Source organism: Mesocricetus auratus, unplaced genomic scaffold (assembly GCF_017639785.1).
Source record: "Mesocricetus auratus isolate SY011 unplaced genomic scaffold, BCM_Maur_2.0 Super-Scaffold_100013, whole genome shotgun sequence".
Taxonomy (NCBI): Eukaryota; Metazoa; Chordata; class Mammalia; order Rodentia; family Cricetidae; genus Mesocricetus; species Mesocricetus auratus.
In genome coordinates, this window is record NW_024429196.1 from 11860024 (window position 1) to 11880667 (window position 20644).

At 39.0% G+C, this 20644-nt stretch overlaps 1 protein-coding gene across 3 annotated transcripts in view; it reads right to left on the minus strand.

Annotated features, from left to right (window-relative positions):
* The window catches only part of Pdss1 (decaprenyl diphosphate synthase subunit 1), a 44702-nt gene that overhangs the window by 5463 nt on the left and 18595 nt on the right, over positions 1 to 20644 (minus strand). Inside the window, exons 5-9 of one of the 3 annotated variants that reach the window (XM_005082676.4) lie at positions 12832 to 12973; positions 10313 to 10424; positions 10111 to 10220; positions 3602 to 3682; positions 3373 to 3486 (exon numbers count right to left, since the gene is read on the minus strand). In XM_005082676.4, coding sequence (XP_005082733.2) covers positions 3373 to 3486; positions 3602 to 3682; positions 10111 to 10220; positions 10313 to 10424; positions 12832 to 12973 — 559 coding nt within the window. Of the gene's footprint in view, positions 1 to 3372; positions 3487 to 3601; positions 3683 to 10106; positions 10221 to 10312; positions 10425 to 12831; positions 13058 to 20644 lie in introns of those variants that run through there. The other 2 variants (XM_040755397.1, XR_005880700.1) reach the window with 2 other exon arrangements.

Consider the following 20644-nt stretch of genomic DNA (forward strand, 5'->3'; position numbering starts at 1 on the left):
TAGTGACCATGGAATCTGCAGATATCGGGCTCAACCCGAATGATAAGGAGTAGATTCTTTCCCTAGAAAAGTATGTATCTGAGAACAAATTTGTGAACATGTGAAAGCAGCTAATGTATACAGAATTGAAGGAACCGGCAACTTCTTAGTTCTTGAGTACTAATTTGTATTAGTTACTGACCTTTTAAGAATAAAATCATATTAAAAAACAAATCAAGATATCAGTCAGATAATTTTGGTGATTAAAAAGTCAAATCTTTAGGCATTTCTTTGTTTTTAAAAACTTACCGTCACCTGGTTATTTGTATGCTATATATCTAGTAAAATTACCCTTTTTTTGATATGAGCTTTTCTTTTTTCTTTTATCACACAGTTATGTGTGATAAAATATATGATTGTGTAGTTTCTCTGGTACTTTTACTGTAAATACCAAGAAAACAAAATTTTAAAGAAAAATAAGTTGCATGACTACATTTTGCCTTTGAAATAACGGCATGTAAATTTTAATATGCAAATATCAAACTTACGGAAGTCTGTCCTTAAACTCCCTACTCCCCAGTTACATGTGAGGAAGAAGTGAGAAACAGGAAGAGATGGTCCTTGCCCCAGATTTAGAGAGAAGAGAGTTTTTTTAAAATTTTGTCTTTTGCTTGCTCATGCTGTATTACAAGTAGGAAAGCAATCTGTAAGTAGATAGGATGCTAACTTAGAAATCTGTTCACAAAACTACAAGGCTGATCAGTGCACTGGGATGAGCTGGCCCCAAACCTGGATAATCTTAAGGTACCAGAGTCACCACAATAGCATAAGTCTGGGCATCTGGTGCAGGGGCTGGGATGGTAGTTGGAAATATGGCTACGGCCTGACATTTATGTCTAGTGACTTATCAAATAACAAGCAGATGAAAGGAGAGGTTTTAAAAAGAACCTTTAAACTAATATAACTCACCAAAAAAGGAAAATACTTCTATTTTGTTTCTGAGTATTTCACAAATGTTTTCATATGTAATTGAAAGATTTAATATGAAGATTTAAAAATAATATATAGAAAACCAGACAATTTTCTCATAATTGTTTTCCAAACTGAAGGCTATCACTATATCTTTCTTTCCAAATTTACATGTTTAAATATCTTTAGGGAAGGGAATTAGCAAGTCTAATCAATGAAAAACGTTGCTAATCAAGTCTTTACCTTTTGGTGCACCACAAACAGCAAAAATAATTCTCAGACATTACTATAAACATACTGCAGAAAATCTACATTCAAACTTTTACAAAAATATGAATTTTTGTGAAAATCCTAAAGCCTGAAATAGTACAGCAAATTCAGGTAGATGTTACCGAGTTAGCATACAAGGAATTCTAAAGAAAAAGGATGGAGACTTGTTTGTTTAGGATAAATGTATTTCTTATTCTTGTCCAGTAGATTTTGTGTATAATTCCATTACAGACATCTGCCTCTGGCTCTGGTTTGCACTTTTGAATAAGCTCTTTGACAATATTTTTGGATTTCTTGTTTGTTTGACAGAATCTCATGTGGCCCAGGATGGCCTTGAACTCACAATGTATTGAATTCCTGGTCTTTCTGCCTCTACCTCCTAAGTGTTGATTGTAGAATCCAGAGGTCTGTGCATGCTAGGCGAAACTACCAACTAAACCCAAGTTTTTGCTCTTGAAGAGAATATAAACACCTATACAAGAATATACTATCACCATTGGGATCTCTCCAGAAATCCTGAAACATTTATTTGTGTGTGTGTCACACACATTTACACTAAAAATCAACCCAGGGCTATGTGCATGCTAGGCAAGTCTCTACTGAGTCATAGCCTCCTGAAACATTTTTTGGGGGGATGTTTCTAGACAGGGTTTCTCTGTGTAGTCTTGGCTGTCCTGGAGCTCCCTCCAAAACACTACAGAGAAACCCTGTTTTGAAGGGGAAAAAATAAAAGGAAAAGACAAATCAGGTTTGGTGGACATGGCTATTACCTTAGTGTTTGGGAGGCTGAGGCAAGAAGACTGCCACCAGTTTGGGGAAGACCTAGGATCTCAGAGCAAGACCTTCAGTGTTATACAGATGGACCTGTTCAAAGACAAATCTGTGGACAAAATACCAGTCCATGGGGAAGGTTTACAAATACCTCATAAGTACTCCAGTAAATGTGCATATTAAGCAGTAATATTAGTGGATATGCTGTGCAGAATAGCTTCAGTGCTAGGATGTAACAGTTTACCTGGTCTGTGGGTAGACCTACTGGGTACTATTATCCACAGTTAGTTGCAGGAGCAATTCAAGTACAGTAAAATGAATGCAAGTCTTAGACTTGGGAAAGATGGCTTTCTGTACCATCTACAGATGTTCCATTTTGGCCAGACAAGAGCATCAGCTTCATTCAAAGAACAAACAGTATCTACCACAAAGTAGAATTGTAAGATCTGGAGCAATGTAAGAAAGAATCCTTTATAACTAAAATCACAGTTTTATTAAAGCAAGATACTGTATAATCCTGCATTATTTTGTGAACTTGATTCACCCAAAGTTATTTTAAGCCCCATGAACTTTGGGTAGATTTCTTGCTAAGAACCTCTTTTTTAACTGTATAGTCAGTCCATAAAAGATCCTAAACTCAGGGTTTTGAGAACAATTTATAAATATATACTGGACTGAGTATAAATATACATTTGATTAACTTTTGGCCCATGTGCCAAAATGTGAAATGAGTCCTGTCCAGAGTCAGTTCCCACTCAGCCTCATCATGTGTTTCCTTTTGGAGGTTGCACTGTGCCTTGTAACTCTTTCCCATTGCCTCATAGGCAGATCGGGGAAAGTGCTGTCTGAACAGAATAACTAGGTGGCTTGTGACTCTGGGATTTCCCAGTAAGCACACATAAAACTATAGTTTGGTAAACTCCTGTTCCTTTTCTTTGCTCTTACTTCAAGAACAATTAACCAACCAACCAAGCAAATATAAAACCTGATCAATTTCCCATCTGCTGTGGATTATAGACAAGACAGTCATAAGAGCTTTGCGTTCAGTTTCTGTTCTCACTTTGTCCCACTATATCTGAATGCATAATTAGCTATTAATCCTCTGTGTAGAGGAAAGTAAACTGTTTGCAATCAAAAGAAGCCAGTCTACCATTTGTTTCATGGAGCTCATGACAAGTATTTGTAATTGTTGAGATTTCTAAAAGCAGAACCAACCAAAATTCTTTATAGACTAGGACTTTAGAAGTGAATTTACCACCGTAACATCTCAGTTTTGAAACCAGGATAAAATCTGTGGTCCCTAATCTAAATGCCTCTAGCTGTACCTAAAGATAATGGTTCCATAGAGCTCCTCAGTAGTATTTTAAAAACAGTAAAACCTACCTGCTGGCAAGCAAACAAGACAGGGCCCGTGGCTAAGCCTAGCTTCAGGTCTGCAGATGTTGGCTTGCCCATCTGGTCAGAACATGAGGTGAAGTCCAATACATCATCTATGAGCTGGCGAAAGGAGAGATGAGTCACACCCACTGTCCTCACTGCTTTGAACTCGTTACACTAAGGAGAATGGAGGCTATGCTTACATGTCACCATTCCCACAAACAGGCAAACCAACCTGAAAAGCTATTCCAATGTTTTTCCCATACTGATAGGCAATCTCATGGACTACTGGGTCAGGGCAACTCAGGACAGAGACCTGAAACAACAAGAAGATTCTGGTAAGCTGTGACATTCAGACCCAAGGTATCCAACCCCAGATGAACTAGCCATTCACATATCCCGTTAGAGAGCCAAGTCTACGTTACAATTGGGATGCCGGCACCTAATGGAGACCAAACATACTAAAAAGTGATGTTTTCTTTTTTTGCAGTTCTGAAAATAGATTCCAGGGCCTCATGCAGGCTAGCAAGTACTCTACCATCTAGCTACAACCCCAGCCCTTTTCTTATATTTAATATTTGTGAGTGTGCATGATGTATGTAGGCGTCCCTTTTCCATCTTTAAATGAATTTCAGGAATTGAATTCAGGTTGGCAGATTTCCTTCCTCCTCCAGTTCTTTCAAACAAGATACACAGTCTTCCGGACAAAGAACCATAAGAATCAATTCTGATAATAAACTAAGCAAATCTTTCTCGTATCCAAAAAAAGGTCCATCCCATTGTGTGAGTGCTGGCTTCAGTGAAATTGCTGGCTTTAATGACCTCTGAGGAGTCCCCCTCATTTCAGGAATGGGATCTCATGCATACAACATTGTCAAGCACCTCTTCATTTGTGGGTCTGTTTTGGAGACACACTTTTTCTCCTGATCCTATCTCCACCTTCAGCAAATCCTACCAGCATGCACTACCACACTTCTCAACATCACTGTTTGTTGCTGTCTGTTAACAGCCTCAGTCTCAGAGTGGACTTAGATATTGCTTCTACATTGTGAGAAGCATCTTCCCTGGATCTACTGTTTCTAACCTTCTCTTATCAGAAGTAACTTAGCTTTATCATGTCTGTTTGTTTGCACCCCCACCCTTCCAAAAAGGAGAGAAGTAGGATTTATAAAGCCCAAAATCTCAAACAGAAGCTGGTTAGTGCTGAGCATGCTAATCCACATTAATCCACGGGAGCTACTTCCCGCTGCACTGTTGAGCATGCTAAGCAGCCCAGCCACATTTTCAGAAATCAAAGACTGGGAAGAACAAGAAGGGAGCTGGGGAGACATTCTGCTCAATTGAAAAGGACAGTCTATGTTGAAGCTCAGTGAGGAAGCCAGATGAAAATAGGTCACTGGTGATAAATAACCACCCTACCTACTTATTTGGTTCTCTATTGGAGACCACATGGGAAGATGGGACAAGCTCTCCAGAAGCCTGCAGGCTTGGAGCTATGCCTCTAGCAACTATCAGTGACCTTGATCTGCTGCCTGATCCTTCTGTGCTTCAGTTTCCTCACCTGTAAAGTGTAAGAACTAAACTCTTACCTCATGAGAATGCAGAATTTGCCATTAATGACTCCTTTAGTGCTGTGGCTATAGCTCAGTAATAAAGCATTTATCTAGCACATTGGTTTGGGCTCCAGCACAACAGGCAGAATAAAAGAAAAGGAAAAAGAAAGAAAATAATCCTCCTGTTTAGCTGAATGTGGACATGCACACTTGTAATCCTGGCATTTAAGAGGTGAGGCAGGAAAGTACAAATCTGAGGATAACCTAGGCTAAACAGTTGAGTCAGAAAACAAAAGAATCCCCCTTTGTCTGTATCCACAGGATGCAGGCAGGATCTGCTAGCCACATCATGGCTCAGTTCTAATTTGTGTTGTTTTCCTTTCTAGCACTCAGCCCTACTTCAGCCCTGGTAATGCTTTCAGGTGACTTAATAAAGTCTACAGCTGTAATGCAGGAGAACAGGATTCAACTGCACACCAAAGAGGCCAGGCACTAGTAAAATCTTAACTGCTTCCAAAAGCAAAGACTTGTAACCCATGGCTTCTGAGGAAGAACTCTCTTCAACTATTCCATGAGACCACGTGGAGGTCAATTTATAAAAGAAGTTGGGTCAGAGTGAGAGAAAGGCAAGGTTCAGGCAGCTGGGTATGCTAAACTCAGAACAAAGTGATTCCCTGCTAAGCAGAAAGAACTAATAATGACACAGTCTCCAGTAGTGAGATTAATGCTGTCTTCTCAACACAAAGCTAATACCCAGAAACAGAAACTTCTTCCAAAAAAGAGTAAATGGAAAGTATCTTTTTAAAGCCAATGAATTAGCATTTGTGGTACATATAACTAGCATTAGGTTTCACAACAGCTCATAAATACTTTCATGGCTAATGATGATAAAATCTAACAAATTCTGGACATTCACCATGCACTCACTATCTTAAGACTTCTTATATACTTATGAGTTTTGAGGAACTGAGGTGTTGGATATTCCAGAAGTTACATAGCTAAGACATGCAGAAATCAGAACCTGAATCCAATGTCTGACTCTAAAAGAGTGTTCTCTTAGTCAGTCAGTAGTGATGTTTCTCACGACACACAACTGAAGCCTTTAATCCCAGCACTCAGGAGGCAGAGGCAGGCCTGGTCTACAGAGCCAGTTCCAGGACAGCTTCCAAAACAATACAGAGAAACCTTGTCTCGAAAAACAAAACAAAAAAAGAAAGAAAGAAAGTTGCCCAAGCCAATAGCAAGCTGAGGTCTGTCTGCACTGTCCCTTTCTGGCTCATCTATACCAACCCAGCAATGAACTCCTTACTGACTTAGAGTCAAAATTTCTGTTCAGCTTGAAGTCCTGGCTCCCTTAACTAGGTTAAGGAACTGAAAGCAACTGTCACAAGTATATAATCAGATACAATGTGGCACAGTGCTTAAATGGCAAGAAGGCAAGCTGTATGACACTACTTGTACTCAGCACCAGAGAGCTGTCTCACGTCTTCCTGGAAGTGGGTGGAATACGAAAAATGATCAAGCCAAAGAAAGAGGAGCTTGACTAACTGTTTTGCCTGAAGCAAATGCCACTTGAGGACCATACTTCACACCACATTCCCACAAACCTCATCTCAGAAAAGACTGAAAAGTACTGTTTGCACTGGAGGGGGCAAAGTCTGACAAGGATCTCTACCTTTGGAATATATACTCACACCACCATAAGATTAGAGATATTTTCTGATGGGTAGATAGTATGTATTATGGTGTTACTTATTTAAAATAGTGTAGAAGCTATGGTGGTATACATCTTTCATCCAGCACTTGGGAGGCAGAGGCAGGAGTAGTTTTATGGATTTATGGCTAGCCTTGTCTAACAGACAGTTCCAAATCACCCAGGACTAAATGAAACCCTGTCTCAAAACAAAACAAACAAAAAGGGTTAGAGGGGTTAGAGAAGATTGCTCAGCAGTTAAGATCACTAGCTACTCTTCTGGAGACCCTGGGTTCAATTCCAGCACCCACATAGTGGTTCGAGAACATCTATAACTCTAGTCTCAGGGTATCTGACCTCATTGGGCACTACACGCACATGGTGCACAGATACACATGCAGGCAAACACCCCACACATAAAAAAGAATACAAAAACTAAAATACTGTAGAGACTTAGAGTTTGTACCATTATAAATGAATATATTAAACAGAGAGAAAATACATGCAACATAGTATCACAAAAATCTGGAGATAATATTGTAAACCAGTAATCTCAGTAATCAAGAGTCTGAAACAGGAAGATCATGGGTTGCAGGCCAGCTTGGAATACAGGGCAAGATTTTGCCTTAAACAAAACAGAAGCCTTCTGCAAATATGAAGTATAAATGTGTAAAAGACATAGACAACTCAAAAAAAAAAAAAGAAAAGAGATATGAAAACAGACCTCAATCATAAATACTCTTGCCCCCAAAACCTGGCAACTGGGGTTTGATCTCCAGAAGCCACATAAAGGTAGAAAGAGAGAACCAACTCCACAAACCTGTTGACCTCCACTCATGTGCTGTGCCGTTCAGGTACTTCCCCAAATAATAATGTAATAAAAAAAATAAACACAAAACAAAAAAGCCCAAGTAGCCCTCAATAATCTGAATAGCATTCAGCCTTACTCAAGAAGTGAGAGACGCAATTAAGGCAAACTGGATTGCCAAAAATAAAAAAATCTAGTGTGAATTTTATATTAGTAAAACCACAGTGAAAGAGGAAGACACTCAAGTTGCTGACAGCAATTCACGTGCCCTTATGCAAGGAGATCCGGTGGTGCTTGACAAACTACACATATATGACCTCTAAATTTATACAAAAAGTAAGCCTCACAACACATACACACAAAGTAGTGGTAGTGTAGCTTATGACTGTATAATAGCAAAAACCTAAATGCCTATATATGAGACTGACTGAGCAAGTGATGCTATAGGCACACAACAGATATTGTACAGCTGTGGTTTTCTGCTTGCTTGTTTTCTTTTGGACAAGGTCTCACTTTGTAGTCCTAGTTGGCCTGGAACTTGCTATGCAGACCAAGTATGTCTCAAACTTAGAGATCTACCTTCCTCTGTTTCCTGCGTGCTGGAGGGAAAAAAGGGTGTGTGCCACCACACCTTGATCTATATAACTGTTTTTAGAGTGATGAAGATTCTATAATTAATATGAAATCACCCAGAATATAGTATAGGTAAGCAAGCAGAACAAACTCTACTTACTAATTTATTACAGGTTACCAAGACTAGGAAATAATATACATGTATCTTATTTATACAAAAATGAAACAGAGGAAGGAAGAACCAAAGAGCACCAAGACCAATGTGTTGGGTGAAACAGATATGAAGATGACAACAGCACACAATAAAGACAGAGAGAAGGGTTTTGCTATTGTTATTGCTGTCTCATTCCTACCAGATTTTCTGGGTACAAATCATGATATTAACTGGTAAGCTACAGAGTGCATTTAGCATGACTATGAATACAAATAGATGGCCAACTATGTTTTGAAAATAACATCAATTCTATTTTAATACCATTCCAGCCCTCAAAGCTGTTTCTCTAGCCAGCCCCCTTTCTAGATTGTAATATTCTTTTGGTTATAAACATAATAGGTAGATAAAAATGAGTGAGGAGGCATAGTAAGGGGGAAAAGGTGTCTTTAGTAGACTGAATAAAATTCTGATAAGCTTCCTTTAAATTCCCACATCATTATGGAGCCCCAAGACTTGTCTAATGATTTTTGTCTCCAAATTCTTATTTTCCCTCTTTGGCATGTCAAATTTTCTTTGCATGAATGTCTTTGCTCATATGTCTACATCTTAAATACCAAGAGCTTATAAAAGTAGTCATTTTAAAAACCCAACACCCCTGGAATATTTCTACCCATGGGCACTTAAATACAGAACTTGTGTTCAGAGTGCTTGCACTATGATTTTGCTGTTATTCTAAAAGACATCTGGGACACTGTGAGCACGCCTCCTTGTGGTCAGAACAGAACACTTCTTTATTTTATTTTTTCTCACTTTCTCCCTTTCTTCCTTAAAAAATTTGTTTTGGGGAAGAAGTAGGAAATACTAGGGATTAAACCTAGGAATTTATGCATGGTGGTAGGCATGTGCTCTACCACCAAGCTTTATCCGCAGTCCTAGACTATTTCATTTCTTCTCTAAACCTGCAAGTCTGAGACATGCTTAGATATACAATGTGTTGTTGTTTTTGAGGCAGAATGTCATGTATAGTTCAGGGTGGGCTAAAACTCACTATGTAGTCCTGGTTGGCCTTGAGCACACAATTTTCCTGTTTCTGCCTCCAAGTGCTATGAGTACAGGCATGCACCACCAAACACGGCTTCTCACAGAATAGTTTATGGAGAGATTGTGTGAACAGTGATGACCCCACATTTTAATATACAGATTAAAGACACTGATTTAAGTATGGGGGTAAAGTTGAGAGGCAGAGAGCACAATACAAAGAGCAGGTGAAGACCACCAGGGAGATTGTGAGAGGAAGTCCTTATTACTCAATTTATACTCTGAAAATTACTGCTTATGTATAGGAGATATAATCGGCTAGGCCTCCTTTTTATTAACAAGTTTATAAAATACTAGTGGAATCTAATAATTAAAACAATTTTCTCCTAGGTAAATATGTGTTATAATTTTTTTTAAAGTAAAATGTCAGAAATAATGTGTGACAACAACTATGACAAAACATTGCTCAGAATGCTACATAATTTTGATGGTGACATGTATTAATTTTTTATCATAAGTATGTTTAATATGTTTCAGAATGGGTATACATGTGCCATGGCATGTGTGTGGAGGTCAGAGTACAGTTCCTGAAATCACTTCTTTCTTCTCCTAGATTCCAGGGAACTCACATGAGGCTTATATGGCAAAGGCTTCCCTGCTGAGTTATCCTGCCAGCCGAGATTGGCAAGTATGATTGATAGTTGAGAGAGAAAAGATGGAAGAAAAGTTCATTATTTCCATACCAAAAGAGGACAGCAAAAATGAAAACCCAGCAGAAGTTGCCTGGGATGCAATCTTTCCCCTGACCTTTTGGGACTTTAGGATGCTATTTTAAGATTCTCTAATTAAATGGTTCTAAGAGAATTAGCCACCAAGAAATAAGTGTGGGCTTTTTCCAACTTGAAAAAAGACAGAACGTACATACTGCTTTACAACTGTTGGCTATCAGACTGGCCGTCTTCTTGAAGGTCTTTTCAAGGTAGTGGGCAAACCTTTCATTCTCATTTTCTTTCGACCCTAGCTGAAGAAATTCACCTATCAAGAAGGAGAAGGTTACTTGAGATATGGTTTTACTGCCTGGCTAAATACCAGGATCGAATAAAACAGAAAAATCAGAATTAACTTACCACGCACCAAATCTTCAATAACTTGGGTTAAAATAGATGTAACAGCTGTGTTTCCAATCCGTGCCAGAACTATGGATGCTGCAGAAAGAATTAAATCTCCGGCAAGAACAGCCTGGAAAAAGGAGAAAAAAAAAAAAAAAACCAATTCAGATAAAAAATTTACAGCTATATCAGTAGTTAAGCACCTGTTTAATATGTATATGTTTGATGCCCAGGATATTGATGTGCCCAGAACAAATTATTAGTTATAGATTATGTAATCAATTACATGGTATAATCAAGTATGCAATCTATACATGCATATTACTTTGCATATTTAAGGATACGCATCAGTTCGATTCCCATTACACAGAAATGCTAGAGTTCCCAGAAATTTTTACTCACCGTATTGTATTTTATTTTTTAAAAAGCTAGCTGTTCTTCAACTTGTTATGTAGCCAAAGTGGACTCCTGAGTGCTAGCATTACAGACATGAATCACCACACCCCATTCATGAGATGTTAGGGGTTAGATTTGGGGCTTTTCTATATGCTAAGCATGTGCTCCAGCAACAGACCTACATCCCTGCCCGAGTTAACAGAATTTTCAAAATAGTCATTTTAGTATTTATCTGTTCTCTAGTATCTAGAATAGTGCTACTTTTATGTACTTACTAGTTACTCATCACTTCATAAAATTCATTCCCGTTAAAGCACAGCCAGCACATGAGACCACTGGCAATCAACAGGAGGGAACCAGGAGCTTTAAGTATGTGAAGTACAATGGAAGGGGGAGTTTTTTTCATGCGCCTTGGTCTGTTCTCCACTAAGCGAGACGGCCAATGGAGGCACATGTGTGGGTGAATGTGTGTCTGATCTCAGAAGACTACATATCCTCCTTTGCACTTGCTCAACTTCATTCTTCAATCCATAATTTATAGATCCTCAACTCAAAGTCCCTATTTTGTGTGCTCCTATTTTATTAGCATCACTAATAAAATAGTGATGCTAATAAAATAGGAAATACTGTTGGACCTAAGAAAGGCTTGGATGTGAGGCCCAGTGTAAGCTCCTGAGCCTGACTTGAGTTTAGAGCTCGGATTTGAGGCCCAGTGTAACCTCCTGAGCCTGGCTACAGTTTGGCCACCTGTCTCTGGCCTGTAACCTCCACATGGGGGTGACTCAGCCAGACCTGATGTAACATTGTCCCCTGCCTAGCTACCTGCCTGCTTGGTGGAATATTATTGGCCCTTACTCTTCAAGTCACCTTACCCTATTGTAAGATTCCCATCCCCTATCTCAGCCCTATATAAGTTCCTACCTGTTAAAATAAATTGAGATCCTGCTTTGACAGACTCCCGACTCAGTATTTTCTCCTCATAACTAATGGGGGGAGGGTCTGAGTCCTTGACACTCACCATCCCACTCAGCTTGGAAAGAGACCAGCTGTACTGGCCCTTCCCCCGCTCTACCTGCCTGGAGGACCAGCAAAATATGTTTAAAAATAAATATATAGGGGCTGGAGAGATGGCTCAGCAGTTAAGAGCACTGGCTAGTCTTTTATAGGGCCAGGGTTCGATTCCCAGCACCCATATGGTGGTTTCTAAATCCTTGTAAATCCACTACCAGAGGATCCAATGCTCTCTTCTAGCTTCCTTGTGCACCAGGTACACAAGTGGTGTGCATATATACATGCAGACAAAACACTCATACCCATAAAATAATTATTATATACATATATATTCAATATATCAAATATACTTATTTCATATATATGTGTATGTGTGTGTGAACCAAACCTTATTAAGACCTCTTTTTTTTTTTCTTTTTTTCTTTTGGTTTTATGAGACAGGGTTTCTCTGTATTGTTTTGGAGGCTGTCGGTCCAGCCTGGCCTCGAACTCACAGAGATCCGCCTGCCTCTGCCTCCCGAGTGCTGGGATTAAAGGCGTGTGCCACCACCGCCCGGCAGGACCTCTTTTTAAAAGGTAAGTTTTGATGGTAGAACACTATCTCTGAGATTTTTCTGTTTTGTAGTTTTTATTTGCTTTGACACTCTGGAACATGCAGCAAATAACATATGCTTATGGATTCAAATGAATGTAGGCAATCCAACAGAAAAATGTAGGATTCCTCAAGAAATACCCATGCAAATGCGTTTCCTTATAACTAGAAGAAATTCTACACGAAACAAATAGTGAAGCCAGGCGATGGTAGTGCATGCCTTTAATCTCAGCACTCGGGAGGCAGAAGCAGGTGAATCTCTGTGAGTTCAAGGCCAGCCTGGTCTACAAAGCTACACAGAGAAACCCTGTCTTGAAAAATAAAAATAAAAAAAAATAAATTTTAAAAGAAGAAAGAAAAAGAAAAACAGTGAGTAAGGAGAAGCGCCAAGTTTTTGTTTTTGCTGTCAAGCAGATACAACACACTTCTTTGAAAATTCAAACAGGTATATTTTACAAATCTGAAAAGCAAATGCAATCCCATAAGCATGTGATTTGATATGAAACACTTTCCAAAACAACAATAAAAACCATCATACCTTTTTTTCACCCCAGATTTTATTAACTGTATGTTTTCCTCTTCGAGAACTTGCATCGTCAATAACGTCATCATGAACCAGACTAGCAGTGTGGATCATTTCTGCAATTAAGGCTATGGAGCGCTGGTTGGCTTGCATATCTCTAATTAACAGAAAGCAATGCTTTTTTAACAGAAGCCTCCTAGAACCTTCTCAGCAATCATCTTGTGAAAACTGGATATCGGATCTAGGATAAAGAATTTTATTTCTCTAAGAGAAACTGTATAAAAATGTTGGCTGTTCTACAGACCCATTTCCGCTATTTGGAGAACATTCTAATAATCTAGAGACCCAGCTATGACATTAGATATTCACTTACAAAAATGGTAAACATCTTAGAAAACTGGCCATTCTGTGGAAGAAAATCATCTTCTGTCCAACAGAAGTGGCCTTGGTCAGATATCCAAGTTTATAATCATCTTACAATTTCAGGGCTGGAACCAGTGAGAGACCCAGGAGCTAAGCGCAACAACCTAAGTTCAATCCACAGAGCCCACAAGGTAAGACACTCTTGCAATGAACCTTCACATGCACATCACAGGATGCATGTGCTCACACACAAACACATACACACAAAATAAAAGTATTTTACAAAAAGTGGTTTGCCTGGTATGAAGGGGTTTTTGCTTTTGTATTTTTATGTATAGTGTTTTGCTTGCATATACCTGTATACCACATGTGTGCCAGCCCAAGGTCAGAAGAGGATGTCAGATCCCCTGAAGCTAGAGTTACTACTGATGGTGTAGGCTGTCATGCTAGTGTTGAGAATTGAACCCAGGTCCTCTATAAGAACAAGAAGTGCTCTGAACTACTAGGTCTCATCTTCTGCTTAATGAAATGTCTTAAGGAACAAAATACAAGGGGTTGGCTGGAGGGACACACACACACACACACACACACACACACACACACACACACACACACACACACACACACACACACGAGAAATAAAATATATCTTAAAGAACCAGATGCCATTATGCACAAAGCAGTGTCAGAGGGAGGCCAGAGGCCAGAGCTTCAGGCCTGGAGTAGTGTCAGTAAGACGTCCGAATCACAGCCTGGAAGCAGCATCAGGGAAGGCCCAAGCTTCAGGCCCAGAGCAGCGTCAAGGGAGCCATGAGCCTCAGAAAGAACAGTAGCATCAGAGGGAGGCCCCAGCCTCAGATCCGGGAGCAGCATCAGAGGTAGGTTTGAGCTTCAGGCCCTGAGCAGTATCAGTGAGAGGCTGGAATCCCAGCCCGGAAGCAGCGTCAGAGGGAGGCCCCAGCCTCACCCTCAGGAGCAAAGACTGATCACTAGGGTGAAGCAACAGCAACACTTTCCAGCAGTAGCTTCCAGAAAATATTGCAAAAAGTTCCTCAGGGAAAGAGCACCTGTGTCCGAGCCAGCATCCACAGCCATTTATCAGTGAGAGATAACCTGCTATTACATCAACTTAGCTCCATTTATACCTCCAACGGGAGGAGCATCCACAGGAGCTGTAGCCCCACCTGTACCTCAAGGAGTGACCCCCTGAGCATTGGGCCCACTTCTACCAGAAGGAGCATTCATTGGAAGCTCTGTTCTACTTCTGCCTGAAGGAGCAGGCAACAGAGCCACAGCCCTCAATTATACCAACTGGAGAAAGAGAGAACCTGAAGCACAAGCTCCGCCTATACTGATTAGAGGAAAGATGCACAGACAACAACACACTCAACAACATAAAGAGCAATAAGGCACCACTAGAAACTAGCTGTGTTACAACAGTAAGACCCGAATATTCCAACACAGATGAAGTAGAAGAAAATGACTTAAAAAATAATTTTCTGAGGCCCTTAAAGAAGAAATGAAAAATTCCCTTAAAGAAATGGAGGAAAAGACAAATAAAAAAATAGGAAGATATCAACAAATCCCTTAGAGAAAACAAAGAAAAAACAATCAGACAAATGAAGGAAATGATTCAAGACATGAAATCTGAAATAGAGGCAATAAAGAAAACACAAACCAAGGGAATCCTGGAAACAGAAAATCTGGGTAAATAATCATGAACCACAAATGCAAACATAAACAACAGAATACAAGAGATGGAAGAATAAATTTCAGGCACTGAAGATAACTTGGAGGAAGTAGATTCATCAGTCAAAGAAAATTTTACATCTAACAAATCCTTAACACAAAACATGTAGGAAATCTGGGACACTATGAAAAGACCAAACCTAAGAATAATAGGGATAGCTGGGTGTTGGTGGCCCACTCCTTTAATCCCAGCACTCGGGAGGCAGAGGTAGGCGGATCTCTGTGAGTTCGAGGCCAGCCTGGTCTATAGAGAGAGAGAGTTCCAGGACAGCCTCCAAAACAATACAGAGAAACCCTGTCTCGAAAAAAAAAAACAAACAAACAAACAAAAAAAACAAACAAACAAAAAAAAGGGGTAGAAGAAGTCCAAACCAAAAGCACAGAAAATATATTCAAAATCATAGAAGAAAACTTTCCCAAACTAAAGAAAGACATGCCTATGAAAATACAAGAAACTTACAGAACACCAAATAGACTGAACTAAAAAAATGGTCCCCTCGCCACACAATAATCAAAATAATACACATACAGAATAAAGAAAGAATATTAAGAGCTGCAAAGGAGAAAGGCCAGGTAACATATAGAGGCAGACCTATCAGAATTATACCTGACTTCTCAATGGAAACAATGAAAGTCAGAAGGTCCTGGTCAGAAGTTATGCAGACACTAAGGGACCACGGATGCCAGCCCAGACTACTTTACCCAGTAAAGCTTTCAATAACCATAGATGGAGAAAATAAGATATTCCACGATAAAAACAAATTTAAAGAATATCTATCCACAGATCCAGTCCCACAGAAAGTACTACAAGGAAAACACCAACCCAAGGAAATCACCTATGTCCACAAGAACACAGGAAATAGATGAGCTTACAGCAGCAGACCCCAAAGAAGGGAACTGAACACACAATGCCATCACCACCAACAAAAACAAAAATAACAGGAACTAGCAATCACTGGTCATTAATATCCATTAATATAAATGGTCTCAATTCACCTACAAAAAGACACAGGCTGATACATTGGATATGAAAACAGAATCCATCCTTCTGCTGTATATAAGAAACACACCTCAAACTTACAGGCAGACATTACCTGAGTAAAGGGTTGGAAAAAAAATTTTCCAATCAAATGGACCTAAGAAACAAGCTGGGGTAGCTATCCTAATATCTAACAAAATAGACTTCAAACTAAAATCAATCAAAAAAGACAAAGAAGGGCATTTCATATTCATCACAGGAAAAATCCATCAAGAGGAACTCTCAATTCTGAACATCTATGCCTCAAACACAAGTTCTCCTGCATTTGTAAAAGAAACATTACTAAAGCTTAAATAACAAATCAAGCCCCAAGCACTAATAGTGGGAGACTTCAACGCCCCACTCTCACCACTGGACAGGTCTGTCAGACAGAAGCTTAACACAGAAATAAGGGAACTAACAGATGTCATGACTCAAATGGTCTTAACAGACATCTATAGAACATTCTACCCATATACTTTCTTTTCAGTACCTCATGAAACCTTCTCAAAAATCAACCACATATTCATTCTACATAACAAAGCAAACCTCCACAGATACAAAAAAAAAAAAAAGGGAATAAACCCATGAACCCTATCAGATCACCATAGCTTAAAGTTAGAATTCAACAGCAACATTAATTTCAGAAAGCCCACAAACACATGGAAATTGAACAATGATCAACTGAACCACCACTGGGTCAAGGAAGTAATAAAAGATTTCCTAAAATTTAATGAAAGTTAACTCACAACACACCCAAACTTATGGGACACAATGAAAGCGGTGCTGAGAGGAAAGTTCGTAGCACTCAGTGCCTACATAAAGAAGCTGGAAAAATCCCACACTAGTGAATTAACAGAACCACTGAAAGTGCTAGAACAAAAAGAAGCAAACTCACCCAGAAGGAATAGATGGCAAGAAATAGTCAAATTGAGGGCTGAAATCAATAAAATAGAAACAAAGAAAATAATACAAAGAATCAATGAGACAAGAGTTGGTTCTTTGAGAAATTCAACAAAATAGACAAACCTTTATCCAAACTATCCAAAAGACAGAGAATATCCAAATTAACAGAATCAGAAACGAAAAGGGGGATATAACAACAGACACTGAGGAAATCCAGAGAATCATCAGGTTATACTTCAAAACCCTGTACTCCACAAAACTGGACAAGTTAATGGAAATGGACAATTTTCTAGATAAGTACCACATACCAAAATTAAATCAAGAACAGATATACTTTTTTCTTTTCGAGACAAGGTTTCTCTGTATTTTTTTTGGAGGCTGTCCTAGAACTTGTTCTGTAGATCAGGCTGGCCTCGAACTTATAGAGATCCTCCTGTCTCGGCCTCCCGAGTGCTGGGATTAAAGGTGTGCACCACCAATGCCCAGCAAGAACAGATAAAATTAAATACATCTATAACCCCTAAGGAAATAGTAAAAGTTATCAACAGTCTCCCCAACCAAAAAACAAACAAACAAACAAACAAACAAACAAACAAAAGCCCAGGCCCAGATGGATTCAGTGCAGAATTCTACCAGATGTTCAAAAAGTATCTAATACCAATACTCCTCAAATTATTCCAATAGAAACAGAAGGAACATTGCCAAACTCTTTTCATGAGACTACAATTACCGTGATACCCAAACCACATAAAGATACAACTAAGAAAGAGAATGACAATTTCCCTCATGAAAAATACTCAGAAAAATCATCCAATATGACCAAGTAGGATTCATCCCAGAGATGCAGGGATGGTTCAATGTAATCCATCACATAAACAGACTGAAAGAAAAAAAACCACATGATCATCTCACTAGATGCTGAAAAAGCCTTCGACAAAATTCAATACCCCTTTACGATAAAGTTCTTAGACAGAATAGGGATATAAGGAACATACCTAAACATAATAATGGCAATATACAGTAACCCAATAGCCAACCACAAACTAAATGGAGAGAAACTCAAAGCAATCCTACTGAAGTCAGGAACAAGACACCTCTGTCTACTTTCCTCATATTTAGTCAACATAGTACTTGAAGCTCTAGCTATAGCAATAAGACAACAAAAGGAGATCAAAGGGATACAAACTGAAAAAGAAGTCAAAACTATTTGCTAATGATATGATAGTATACATAAGTGATCCCAAAAATTCTACAGAAAAATCTTACAACTGATAAATACCTTCAGTAAAGTAGCAGGATACAAGATTAAGTAAAAAAAAAAAAGTCAGTAGCCCTCTTATATACACATAACAAACGGGCTGAGATGGAAATCAGAGAAGCATCCCCTTCACCATAGCCACAAATAACATAAAATATCTTGGGGTGATTCTAACCAAACAAGTGAAAGACCTGTATGACAAGAACTTCAAGTCTTTAAAGAAATCAAAGAGGATATCAGAAAATGGAAAGATCTCCCATGCTCTAGGATAGGGAGGATCAACATAGTAAAAATGGCAATCCTACCAAAAGAAATCTACAGATTAATGTAATCCCCATCAAAATCCCAGCACAATTATTCACAGACCTTGAAAGAGAAATACTTAACTTCATATGGAAAAACAAAAAACTCAGGATAGCCAAAACAATCATATAATAAAGGATCATCTAAGGTCATCACCATCTCTGAGTTCAAGTTCTTAATATAGAGCTATAGTAATGAAAACAACTTGGTATTGACATAAAAACAGAAAGGTGGACCAATGAAATCAAATTAAAAACCCCAATACCAACCCACAGCTATGAACACCCAGTTTTTGACAAAGAAGCTAAAAATATAAAATGGAAAAAAGAAAATATATTCAACAAATGGTATCACTGTCAACATGTAGAAGAATGCAAATAGATCCATATCTATTGTCATACACAAAATTCAAGTCCAAATGGATCAAAGATCTCATTATAAATCCATCCACACTGAACCTCATAGAAGAGAAAATGGGAAATATATTTGAATGCATAGGCACAGGGGACCACTTCCTAAATAGAACACCAGTAGCACAGACACTGAGAGCAACAATTAATAAATAGGACCTTGATGGAGAAGTCCTTCTGTGTATATGTTTGATTGGTATAAATAAAGCACTGTTGGCCAATAGGAAAGCAAGATAGGTGGGACTAGGAGTCTAAGAGGATTCTGGGAAATGTAGTGAAGAGTTGTTGAGATGTGATCCCTGGAGGAGATAATGCAAGTTTGGCATTCTCAGAAAGATAAGTCCTTATAAAAATTTATGTTGGTGGTTATGGGTTAATGATTAAGTCAGAGCTAGGTGATTAGAAACCATAGCAAACGGTCAACAGCTTCATAATTAATATAGCATCCTGTGTGTTATTTGGGGGCTGAGACAGAGGCAGGGCCCGGGTGACTGGCAGGAAGACTAAATGCAACAGGAGCTCCTGAAACTGAGAAACTTCTGTAAAGCAAAGAAGACAGTCAACAAACAGAATGGGAAAAGATCTTCACCAACCTCATATCTGACAGAGGGCTCATCTGTAGGATATACAAAGAATTCAACAAACTAGAAATCAAACTACCAAGCATTCCAATTAAAAAAAATGGGGTACAGATCTAAATAGAGAATTCTCAACAGGACAATCTCAAATGGCAGAAAGACACTTAAGGAAATGCTCAACATCCTTAGTCATTAGGGAAATGCAAATCAAAACCACTCTGAGATTCCATCTTACACTGATCAGAATGGATGCTGGAGCGGATGTGGAGTGCAAACTTGTACAGCCTATGTAGAAATCAGTATGGTGATTTCTCAAAATATTAGGGATCAACCTATCTCAAGACCCTGAAATACTACTGTTGGGCATATACCCGAAGGAGGCACATTCAAACCACAAGGACATTTGCTCAAATATGTTCATAGCAACATTATTTGTAATAACCAGATCTTGGAAACAGTCCAGATGCCCCTCAACTGAAAAGTGGATAAAGAAAATGTGATATATTTACACAATGGAGTACTACTTAGCGGTAAGAAACAATGATATCCTGAAATTCGCAGGCAAATGGACAGAACTAGAAAAAACCATCATGAGTGAGGTAACCAAAAACCAGAAAGACAAGTATAGTATGTACTCACTCATGTGGATATCAGGCATAAAGCAAAAGATACCCAGCCTACAATCCATAACCCCAGAGAAGACTGAACCCTTCTCCAGAAACAGATGGAAGAAGATGCAGAAATCCACAACTAACCAATGGGCCAAGCTCCTGGAGTACAATTGAAGTGAGGGAGTAGTAATAATATGAACAAAGGCGTCATGACCATTATGGGGAAACCCACAGAATCAGCTAGTGAGAGATCACTGACTCAGGTCTGACAAATGGAGAACCTGCATAAGACCGAACTAGAGTCCCTTAATATAGGTGACAATGGTGTCACTGGGACAATGTATGAGGTCACCGGCAGTGGGTCCAAGATCTAACACTAATGTACAAACTGACTTAGTGGAGCCCATTCTATATGGAGAGATAGATACCTTGCGCAGCCTAGACACAGGGGTGTGGGGGTGGAGAGGTGCCTTGGTCCTGCCACAACTAGATAATGGGACAGACAGATGGGAGGAGGGGGTGAGGAAATGGGGGAGTTGGAAGTGAGGAGGGAGGGGGAACTGGGATTGGAAAAAAAATAAATTCATAAAAAATGAATATGGAATGACCAATAACTACCTTCTAACTTATAT